Source organism: Scyliorhinus torazame, chromosome 8 (genome assembly GCF_047496885.1).
Source record: "Scyliorhinus torazame isolate Kashiwa2021f chromosome 8, sScyTor2.1, whole genome shotgun sequence".
Lineage (NCBI taxonomy): Eukaryota > Metazoa > Chordata > Chondrichthyes > Carcharhiniformes > Scyliorhinidae > Scyliorhinus > Scyliorhinus torazame.
The window spans coordinates 155,965,089-155,977,205 of record NC_092714.1 but is presented as its reverse complement, the minus strand read 5'-3'; the positions used below and the strand labels follow the sequence as shown (position 1 = coordinate 155,977,205).

General features: G+C 47.6%; 1 protein-coding gene across 5 annotated transcripts in view; it reads left to right on the top strand.

Moving 5' to 3' along the window:
* Positions 1-12,117, top strand: part of LOC140428213 (phosphorylase b kinase regulatory subunit alpha, liver isoform-like) — a 265,545-nt gene that overhangs the window by 80,888 nt on the left and 172,540 nt on the right. For all 5 annotated transcript variants that reach the window (XM_072514418.1, XM_072514420.1, XM_072514421.1 and 2 more), the window contains 2 exons: positions 8,645-8,743; positions 8,859-9,005. In XM_072514418.1, coding sequence (XP_072370519.1) covers positions 8,645-8,743; positions 8,859-9,005 — 246 coding nt within the window. The remainder of the gene's footprint in view (positions 1-8,644; positions 8,744-8,858; positions 9,006-12,117) is intronic.

Sequence of the window (12,117 nt, the reverse complement as noted above, 5' to 3'; positions counted from 1 at the left end):
AAGGGGGGATATGGAGGAAGGGGATTATGGGGTATGAGGAGCTGGGATATGGGGGAGGGGGGATATGGGGAGCGGGGATATGGGTGATAGGCAGGAGGGGGTATATGGGGGCTATAGGGGGATGGGGACGGGCTTTGGGTGTCTCACTTGGTGGTGCAACCCCGACCTCTGCATCGGCAACCTCCCGGTCCTCGGGCCCGCCTGCCAGTTCCAGGCACTCCTCATGAACGGTGAGTAGTCTCATCAGCTGGGCCCCCTCCAGTCCTCTCACGCTCCCTGTTGTGCGCGCGCTTCTCATATGGGGGTCAGGCGGGTGGGTGGCAGGGGTAAAGGGCAACAGTGTTAGACAGGGATATAAATACAGGCCAGCGGTTGTGCGTATATTGGAAGAGGTGCGCAGCACGTTAGGGTTAGGGTTAGAGTTAGGGTTGGTTGCACCTGGGGGTGTGCCGCACAGCGGCGGGGGCGGGGGGGGGGGGGACTCACCCTGGCCGCCCTGACGAGGTTGTTCACCTTCTTGTGGCACTGGGTGCCTGTCCGTGGTGTCAGAGCCACAGCGCTGACGGCCTCTGCCACCTCCCTCCACAGATGCCAGCTGTGGCGTGGGGCAACTCTGCGGCCGTACCCGGGATACAGGGCCTCCCTCTTCTCCTCCACTGCGTCCAGGAGCGCCTCGATGTCGCGCTCCTGGAATCCTGGGGCTGCGCGGCGGGCGGCCATCTTGTCGGATCTCCGGGGGGTGGGGGTGGCGGCGTCTTTTGTGCTGTGACGCCGCGCGTCCGCAGCGGGTGACGCCGTCGCGAATGGCGTCACGCCGCTACTAGCCCATTCGGGGCCGGAGACTTTGCGCCGTTTAGGGGGGTCCGACGCCGGAGTGATCCACTCCGTTTTTCGCACCGGGTCCTGGCCATTGCGCCGATTATCGGAGAATCCCGCCCCCTTTGTCTTAAATAGAAATGTTGATTTATTAGATCTAAAGCACCCATTCAAACAGTCTGAGGCGGGGGGAGGGATTTGCCCGAATAGAGGGGCAAGAACCACGGTGAATGGGTATGTCATTTTGCACGGCCGGCTGGCATGGACTTCTGGTGCCATCCTGCCCCCGATACATTTTGCCGATAGTGACTTCTAGAGTAGAACTGCCATCTGCTTGGAAACGAGGATAATCTAATTGAGGCTTTAGAACCTTTGGACCCCATATCTAAGGAAGGATGTGCTGGCCGTGGAGCGGGTCCCGAGGAGGTTCACAAGAATGATCAACGGAATGAAGGGCTTGTCGTATGAGGAGCGGTTGAGGACTCTGGGTCTGTTCTCGTTGGAGTTCAGAAGAGTCAGGAGGATCTCATTGAAACTGACAGAATACTGAGAGGCCTGGATCGAGTGGACGTGGAGAGGATGTTTCCACTAGTAGGAGAGACTAGAACCCGTGGGCACAATCTCAGACTAAAGGGACGATCCTTTACAACTGAGATGTGGAGGAATTTCTTCAGCCAGAGGGTGGTGAATCTGTGGAACTCATGCCGCAGAAGGCTGTAGAGGTCAAATCACTGAGTGTCTTTAAGACAGAGATAGATAGGTTCTTGATTAATAAGGGGATCAGGGGTTCTGGGGAGAAGGCAGGAGACTGCGGATGAGAAACATATGAGGCATGATTAAATTTTAAAGGGAGCAACAATTTATAATACATGAGAAAAAGGTGCTGATTGATTGGCACGTTAGCTCTGATTGGTCGAGGCGTTGCCATGGAGAATGCACCATCGAACTATTGTCCCCAGGTTTTTGCATAATTCAAAAATGGCGCAGTGCCTGGACATGTCGCTTTTGTCTGCAGAGTCCCTGCTAATGGCTCGTTTCTATTGTTTAGCCCTTTTAAATTTTGATTTGGGTGGCCTCGCACACCCGTAATTAAAAGGAGCTGATTTCTGCAAAGCTTGCTGAGGGACTATTCGAAAAGTTATTCCCACTAGAAGTGAGTGGGCCGATAACCTAAGGTCGTATGGAGTCAAAATCAGTTAAAAGATTTCAAAATTACATGTGGAGAATATTTTGCTTTAGAGGGTTGTCAGGATCTAGTCACTTTGATTTGATTTGATTTATTGTCACTTGCACCGAAGTACATTGAAAAGTATTTTTCTGCGGCCGAGGGAACGTACACAGTACATACATAGTAGACAAAAGAATAATCGACAGAGGACATTGACAAATGGTACATCACCAAATAGTGATTGGTTACAGTGCAGAACAAGGGGCCAAACAAAGCAAATACTTGAGCAAGAGCAGCATAGGGCATCGTGAATAGTGTTCTTACAAGGAACAGATCAGTCCGAGGGGGAGTCGTTGAGGAGTCTTGTAGCTGTGGGGAAGAAGCTGTTCCCATGTCTGGATGTGCGGGTCTTCAGACTTCTGTACCTTCTGCCTGATGGAAGGGTCTGGAAGAAGGTAATGCCTGGGTGGGAGGGGTCTCTGACAATGCTGTCTGCCTTCCTGAGGCAGCGGGAGATGTCATACAGAATCAATGTGGGGGTGGCAAGCTTGTGTGATGCGTTGGGCTGAGTTCACCACACTCTGCAGTTTCTTGCGATCTTGGACTGAGCAGTTGCCAGGCTGTGATGCAGCCGGATAGGATGCTCTCTATCGCACATCTGTAGAAGTTTGTGAGAGTCGATGCAGACATGCTGAATTTCTTTAGCTTCCATCTTTTCACCTGAAAAAAAAAGTGGAAGTTGATTCCATTCGTAGTTTTAAAAGGGAGTCTGACTGAAGAATGAAACATTTATAGGGTTACGGATGAAAGGTGATGGCTTTGGAACTGAGCACCACTGTCCTTTCATTGAGCCAGCACAGATATGAAGAGTCGAATGGTCCCCTTCTGTGCTGTAAGTTGCAATGTTGCAATACATATAACGTCTGACAGGTGTAAGTGAGCCACATTGTTAAACGGGTTCCGTAAACACTGTTTTATTACAGCACAGAAAAGGCGGCACAGTGGTTAGCACTGCTGCCTCACAGCTCCAGAGTCCTGGGTTCAATTCCGGCCTCGAGTGACTGTCTGTGTGGAGTTTGCACTTTCTCCGTGTCTACGTGGGTATACTCCGGGTGCTCCGCTTTCTGTGCCAGACAGTCTTAAGGATGTGCAGGTTAGGTGGATTGGCTATGCTAAATTGCCCCTTAGTGTCCAAAGGTTAGGTGGGGTTACTGGCCTTAAGTAGGATGTTCTTTCAAGGGCCGGAGTAAACTCGATGGACTGAGTGGCCTCCTTCTGCACTGTGATTTCTATGATTTCTGACCATCGCATCTGTGCCGGTCAAAAACAAGTGTTCGAATCCCATTTTTGGAGAAGTGATGGAAGTAGCTATCACATAAAACACATTGCACAGCACCAAATATAAAATAAACTCATTCAAACATGCAAAGGAATTTTGCACCAGCAGCATTTTCCATTCCCTCCAAGGTCAATGAAGTATTGATTGACTCGTTGAATTTTATGGCCCCGGGTCCCTACCACATTAGGGCTGCAACATTCCATCCGAGAACTTTGCTTAATGGCTAAATAAGTGAAACAAAAATTCTTTCATTGCCAGTTAGAGATAACTGCTATTAAATCAACCTCTGCTGCCTGGATACACATTGCTCAAGAAAAGCCTCCTGTATTTATTAATATTGATTAATTCAAACAATCTGACAATTTATCTTTCCACATTGGTTTTATTTGCCCTAATTATTATTGAGTCTGTGGCCGGATTCACCATTGCGAGTCCACCTCTCTGCCGCTGCGAGCAAGGATGGAGAATTTGGCCGCGCCGTTCACTAGCGAAGGATTCTCTGCGCCTGCTAGTGTCAATGGTAATTACCATTGAAGCTACTCTCCACTGCTGGGAAACCCATGGGCGGGGGTGCACTGCCGACTGGGTCAGAGAATCCCACCGCTAGCAAATGGTGGAGAATTCTGGGCTGCATTTCCATTCCCTCTTCACTTTCACTTTTCCTCCTTCCCAGAATATGACCAACTTCCTGAGAGTGAATTCCATTCTTTTTCCAATGGGCAACAAAATGCCAGCCTTGCCAACGATTCCCATTAGAAATGAATGAAAAAGGAAATTCTGCTGAGTAGAGACAAATGAATTCTGTGGACTTCAGTCTGATTCAGTCTCTCAGACATCACGACAGTTTAATGAGGCTGTTTATTCCACTGACCAGTCCCTTGTCATCCCATCAACTCTTAAAGCTGTGCCATTGTCAATGTAACGATTTACATGTGCAACAACGCAGACTCGGTGTATTAACAGCTTTCACTGTGGTTACTAATAGATTCACTTCTATAAAATTATATCGGATATTTTGCACAGTAGTTACTGTTATCAGGAGAAGTTATGTCATAGAATCATAGAATTTGCCATGCAGAAGGAGGCCATTCAGCCCATCAAGTCTGCACTGGTCCTTGGAAAGAGCACTCTAATTAAGCCCACACCTCCACCCTATCCCAGTAACCCCACCTATCCTTATTTGGACACCACACTTGTGATGAATGTAGGAATGTCAGTTGTATTGTATTATATGTTATTTGGTGCAGTAAGGGTTAAATGCCTGGGTTAGTGTGTGACTGCTGTACTAATATCTTTAAAAATCCTGGTTTGAAAGACAGCCGGGCATTTTGGCTTCAGAGGTGAAATTTAAGCATCGTAAAAATGAAATCATCGTTCATTCCAACCATGAATATTGTTTAACTGAATTGGGCAAATGGAATTTTGTTATATAAAGAAGGTTCCCTGGGAGTAGATAATTAGAGACATTGCATTTAGCTTCAGTAAGGTAATGTAGTTAAGGGGAGGAGCCAGAGATTGAAGGAGTCAGGTGTTGTATTTCAGTTTTGGAGTTCAATTTAGATTGGGGATGTAACCAGTACAGTCGACAAGGGGGAGCCAGTCGATGTGGGATATCTGGACTTTCAGAAGGCGTTTGACAAAGTCCCGCATAAGAGATTATTGTGCAAAATTAAAGCGCATGGGATTGGGGGAAATGTATTGAGGTGGATAGAAAACTGGTTGGCTGAGAGGAAACAAAGAGTAGGGATTAATGGGTCCTTTTCAAATTGGCAGGCAGTAACCAATGGGGCACCACAGGGATTGGTGCTGGGACCCCAGCTATTCACAATATATATTAATGATTTGGATGAGGGAACAAAATGTAACATCTCAAAGTTTGCAGATGATGCCAAATTAGGTGGGAGGGTGAATTGTGATGAGGATGCAGAGATCCTACAGCATGATCTGGACAGGTTGGGCGAGTGGGCAGATGCAGTATCATTTGGATAAGTGTGAGGTTGTTCACTTTGGAAGCAAAAACAGGAAGGCAGATTACTACCTGAATGGTTGTAAATTGGGAGAGGGGAGTGTGCAGCGGGACCTGGGTGTCCTTGTGCACATTCGCTGAAGGTAAGCATGCAGGTGCAGCAGGCGGTAAAGAAGGCTAATGTTATGTTGGCCTTCATTGCGAGGGTTTCGAGTATAGAATCAGGGATATGTTGCTGCAATTATACAGGGCCTGGGTGAGGCCACACTTGGAGTATTGTGTGCAGTTTTGGTCTCCTTCTCTGAGGAAGGATGTTCTTGCTCTCGAGGGAGTGCAGCGAAGGTTTACCAGACTGATTCCAGGGATGGCGGGACTGTCATATGAGGCGAGATTGACTAGGTTGGGATTGTTCTCGCTGGAGTTCAGAAGAATGAGGGGGGATCTCATAGACTTATAAAATTCTAACAGGACTAGACAGGGTAGAAGCAGGGAAGATGTTATCAATGATGGGTGTGTCCAGAACCAGGGGCCACAGTCTGAGGATTCAGAGTAAACCATTTCGGACAGAGATAAGGAGACATTTCTTCACCCAAAGACTGGTGAGCCTGTGGAATTCATTACCACAGAAAGTAGTTGATGCTAAAAATTTGAATATATTTAAGAGGCGGCTGGATATAGCACTTGGGGAGAATGGGATCAAAGGCTATGGAGAGAAAGCAGGATTAGGCTATTGAGTTGGATGATCAGCCATGATCGTGATGAATGGCGGAGCAGGCTAGAAGGGCCAAAAGGACTCCTCCTGCTCCTATCTTCTATGTATCTATGTATCTAGATAAATAGACAAGCAGCTTTTTGCCAAATCCTGGGAATTAAACAGTTGTTTGACACAGACCAGAATCTGCAAGCTGATTCCTGAAGGATTTCTCTCTTTCTCTCCAATCAGTCTTTTTTTTAAATTTAGAGTACCCAATTCATTTTTTCCAATTAAGGGGCAATTTAGCATGATCAATCCACCTACCCTGTACATCTTTGGGTTGTGGGGGCGAAACCCACGCAAACATGGGGAGAATGTGCAAACTCCACACAGTGACCCAGAGCCGGGATCGAACCTGGGACCTCGGCGCCATGAGACTTGTTATGGGCCAGGGTTTAGAGAACCCCAAAGTGTATCATGGAGTTCACTTGACCCACAACCTTTAATAGATTGTGGTAGGGGAGCACACGGTCCACTCTACAGGTGTGGTACAGCAGAAATGGAAAAGTATTTTTTAAAGCAAAACAATGTTTATTCTATGAACTCAAGTTAACCTTTTTAAACATATAGTGAACATCTTCGCAACCATTAATTCAAATACAACCCCCAAAGACTACAACACTAAGTAAAGCTTAATAACTTCCCAAACAACATCCAGAAGACAAAAGAAACACAGAAGCACATTAGGTTTACATTCACTACTGAGAACATTCATAATTCTGAATTCACCAAATGATCAAGAGATAGGCCGGGATTCTCCACCCCGCCGCGCCACATTTCTGCCCCGACCGGCCGGCGGGGTTCTCCGTTTCACCAGCTGGTCAATGGGGTTTCCCATTGTGGGGCAGCCCCACGCCATCGGGAAACCCACCGGCATCACGGAGAATCCCGCCAGCGGAGAATCCCGGTCATAGTCTTTTCATGGCAGAGAGATCAACAGTGCACCTGCTCTGTCTGGCTTCAGCTCCAACACTGAAAATGAAACTAAAACACACCCTGCAGCCAACAGCCTAAAACAAAAGTAAAAAGCGGACAGACAGCCCAGCTCCACCCGTACTCTGACATCACTGCAGTAATATGAGCAGCCAAACATTTCTTAAAGCGACATTCTCATGACAGACTGCAGTGCTATCCACTGTGCCACTGTGATGCCCTCCAATCAGACTTCTAAAGGGAACTCCATTCAAGTGTACAACTGGTAACCCTGAGCTGCTAACAGTATTTAAAAGTGGATTTTGACCTAAGATGGGGTTTTTTTGAGTGGCGATAAAAAGATCGTAGTTAGGAGTGTTTCATTTCATTGTGAAGCATTGTTTAACTCGTAATTGTAAGTTATTTCTTCAAGATGTTGAAGTTATTTTAATCCTGTGTTCATAATGAAGTTTGTATTAATATACCACATCCCTATTTCTTGGAACAAAATATGCTTTCCTCACAGTCTTAAAATAAAATATTGGGGTTTCTGTACGATATCCTCATAACTGTTGGGGCCTGGTCCACGATAGTAATATATTCTTATTTCTGGAACTTCCCAGAGTGGGAAGGCCCTCGTAACAAGTGAAATTACAACCATGTTGTAATTTATGACGCTTCATTCAGGCTGGGCTACAGGGTTTAGACAGATTCCTGCCAGTGTTCCAACTGGACCTGGCCAGAGCGCATTGGTATATGGCTGGGATGATGCTGTTACCAATATTTCCTGGTTAGGCTCGAAAGGATGGAAGCCTCCTTTTATCCAGTGATGTTTAGTGGCAGCTTGGGAACTCTCGACACGTGAGGTTCCCACATCACCGGCTCAATGAGGGCCCAGTTCAAGAAACAAAAGGGCCCAAAGAAACAAAATACACAAGACTCCAGGTGGGTGTACGCACAGCTGCCAATCCAGAGAAGTGGCTCGGGTTACAAAGGCTGGCAGATTTTACTTTGCAAAGAGGCCCATTGGGGGTGACCTGTCTCTATGAAGGGCTTAGGGGTCCTGCAGCTGCAGGGAAACCTGGATGAACCGTTTCTTTGCTGCACGGATCAGACTGACACTGAAGATTCCCCCATAATGACACTAGTGTAGGATTCTTCTTATTAATAATAATCATTTGTCCCGGCGCGGTTGCACAGTGGTTAGCACTGCTGCCTCACAGCGCCAGGGACAGGGTACAATTCCGACCTTGGTGGCTGTCTGTGTGGAGTTTGCACATTTTACCTGTGTCTGTGTGGGCTTCCTCTGGATGCTCCGGTTTCCTCCCACAATCCAAAGACATGCAGGTTCGGTGGATTGACTATGCTAAATTGCCCCTTAGTGTCTAAAGATGTGTAGGTTAGGTTACGGGGTTGCGAGAATGGGCCGGGGTAGTGGGCTTGGGTGGAGTTCTCCTTCAGAGGTTCGGTGGGCTGAATGGCCGCCTTCTGCACTGTAAAGAGTTTATGGTTCTGTGGAACCAACCATCTACCTCCTCAAGTTATTCTATGTGTTTGAATTGTCTCAATCCTATTTCAGCAAATATCTGACCCATTGTTCGACAAGCAATACCTCTGTCAACATTCAGCACTTCAATTGAATGTAATTATTGGGATAGTATTCTAACGACTTATTCCTTGTCGCTGCAGGCTGCACTGGAAGCAATCGATGAGCTGGATTTATTTGGTGCCCGGGGAGGCCCCAAGTCAGTTATTCATGTTCTTCCTGATGAAGTTCAGCATTGCCAGGTAAACGAGAGAGAATGACATGGGAACAGTTTGTTCAGAGAACTGCCATTTAATGATCAGTCCAAGCATGATTGGTTGATTTTAATTGATTCACCTTGTTTTCTTTTTGTTCCAGTCCATTCTTCTTTCTATGCTACCAAGAGCTTCAACATCTAAAGAGATTGATGCCGGACTTCTGTCCATTATTTCCTACCCGGCTTTTGCTGTGGAGGATATGGATCTTGTCAATGTGACAAAGAATGAAATAATTAAAAAATTGCAGGTAATTTTTTAAAAACCGGATAGTTTGTTTTCTGAAGCTGTACAATAAGACGGCCTTACAAGAGCACTTCCTCTTCCTGTTATGCTAGTATTCCCTCTTGCTGATAGAGTGGTCAAGAAGGCATAGGGCATGCTTTCCTTCATCGGAAGGGATATTGAGTACAAGAGTTGGCAGGTCATGTTACAGTTGTATAAGACTTTGGTTTGGCCACATTTGGAATTCTGCGTACAGTTCTGGTCGCCACATTACCAAAAGGATGTGGATGCTTTGGAGAAGGTGCAGAGGAGGTTCACCAGGATGTTGCCTGGTCTGGAGGGCGCTAGCTATGAAGAGAGGTTGAGTAGATTAGCATTATTTTCATTAGTAAGACGGAGGTTGAGGGGGGACCTCATTGAGGTCTACAAAATCATGAGAGGTATAGACAGGGTGGATAGGATAGCAAGAAGCTTTTTCCCAGAATGGGGGACTCAATTACTAGGGGTCACAAGTTCAAGGTGAGAGGGGAAAAGTTTAAGGGAGATATACGTGGAAAGTTCTTTACGCAGAGGGTGGTGGGTGCCTGGAACGCATTGCCAGCGGAGGTGGTAGAGGCGGGCATGATAGCGTAATTTAAGATGTATCTAGACAGATACATGAATGGGCAGGGAGCAGAGGGATACGGATCCTTAGAAAATAGGCGACAGTTTTACATGGAGGATCTGGATCGGTGCAGGCTTGGAGGGCCGAAGGGCCTGTTCCTGTGCTGTCATTTTTCTTTGTTCTTTGTTCTTTAGGACCAATCTTTAACTGAGATAGATAGTGGGGTAGGTAAGGGAGTGTCCACAGATGTTGTTTATATGAAGTTTCAGAACCTATTTGACAAGATTCCACATAAGAAGTAGTTAACAACAATGAAAGCACTTAAAATTGGAGACCTGTTTCGTTAGGGAACAGCTAAGGAGGTGTGAGGCAGAGTTGTGATAGAATCCCTACAGTGCAAAAAGAGACCATTCAGCCCATCCAGTCTGCACTGAACCTTCAAAAGACCACCCTACCTAGGCCCAGTCCCCCACTCTATCCCTGTAACCCCACCCAACCTTTGGACACTAAGGGGCAATTTAGCATGGTCAATCCACCCAACATACGCATCTTTGGACTGTGGGAGGCAACCGGACCACTCGGAGGAAACCCAACGCAGACACGCGGAGAAAGTGCAAACTCCACACACAAAGTCACCCAAGGTCGGAATTGAACTCGGACATGGATTGTCCCTGCTAAATTCCCCCAGGGTCCAAAGATGTGCAGGTTTGGTGCGGTTACGGGATTAAGGGGATAGGGTGGGGGAGTGGCCAACATAGGGTGCTCTTTCAGAGGGTCGGTGCATACTTGATGGGCGGAGTGGCATCCTTCTGCACTGTAAGGATTCTATTGTAAGGTACAAAAATACAATTAAAAAGGCTAATGGAATATTGACCTTTGTCTTGAATACAAAGGGGATCAATGTTTTGTTACAGTTGTAATTATCTCCGGTTAGACCATATCAGCAGTAACTAGAATCATAGAATCATAGAAGTTTACAGCATGGAAACAGGCCCTTCGGCCCAACCAGTCCATGCCGCCCAGTTTTTACCATTAAGCTAGTCCCAGTTGCCCGCACTTGGCCCATAACCCTCTATACCCATCTTACCCATGTAACTATCTAAATGCTTTTTAAAAGACACAATTGTACCCGCCTCTACTACTACCTCTGGCAGCCCATTCCAGACACTCACTACCCTCTGAGTGAAGAAATTGCCCTTCTGGGCCCTTCTGAATCTCTCCCCTCTCACCTTAAACCTATGCCCTCTAGTTTTAGACTCCCCTACCTTTGGGAAAATATGTTGACTATCTACCTTATCTATGCCCCTCATTATTTTATAGACCTCTATAACTGGATTCAGTTCTGGGCACTAACCTTAGTAAGGATAAACTCCTGGAGCACAGCTGCATGAGAAAGATATTGCAGCTGAAAGGATTCAATTCTGAGAGCTGGTTGCAAAGTTTGAGCTGTTATTTTCTTCGGTTTTGAAGAAGGACCTAATTGTCCTGTGTACCTGTCCCATTTCCTCTACAGGGGGTAGGGAGCAGAATCTTTAAATTAGAGTCCTGCTGTTCAGAGGTAATGTCAGGAAACACTTATTCACACAAAGGATAATGCAAACCAAGAAGAACACTCTCTCCCAAAATGCAGTTGAGGCTGTGGGTTAACAAAAAATCTCAGAACTGAGATTGATCAATTTTGGCTGGTGATGAATGTCCGAGATTGGTGTGTATATATTGTATTATATGTTTTTGTTGCAGTAATTATTTTAAATCCTGGTTTGAAAGAAAGACAGACACCTTGGCTGCAGAAGGAGCAATTAAGATGTCATAAATGTGATATCATTCTTTCACGCCATGGGCGCGATTCTCCGAGGCCGCGCCGGTTGGGAGAATCGCCGGCCGTGCCATTATATTGCGCGACGCCGGTCCGACTCCGTCCCGCCATTCTCCCAACCGGCGAGAACGGCCCTGTCGAGTTCTGCGCCTCGCCAGCCGGAGAATCGCCCGAGACACTCACAACGGCAATTCTCCGGTATCCCCGCTATTCTCCGGCCCGGATGGGCCGTGCGGCCGCTCCGACACGACAGGTTCCCGCCAGTGCTGTCCACACCTGGTCGCTGCCGGCGGGAACTGTGCGGGAACGCTGGGGGGGGCGGCCTGTGTAGGGGGGAGGGGGGTTTCTTCACCGGGGGGGTGCCTCTGATGGGGTCAGGCCCATGATCGGGGCCCACCGATCGGTGGGCCGACCTCTCTAAAGGAGGACCTCCTTTCCTCCGCCGCCCCGCAAGATCCATCCGCCATCTTCTTGCGGGGCGGCCTCGGGGAGGACGGCAACCGCGCATGCGCGGGTGACTTCATTTACACGACGCCGGCCGCGTCATTTACACGGCGCCGCTTTTTACGCGGCGCCAAGACCCAGCATGCGTAAAATACGGGACCCCGCTCCTACCCCCCCGGAGAATAGGGGGCTGGGAGCGGGCTCCGACGCCGGAGTGAAACACTCCGGTTTTCACTCCGGTTTCGGGACTTTGTCTCCCTTTGGGAGAATCGC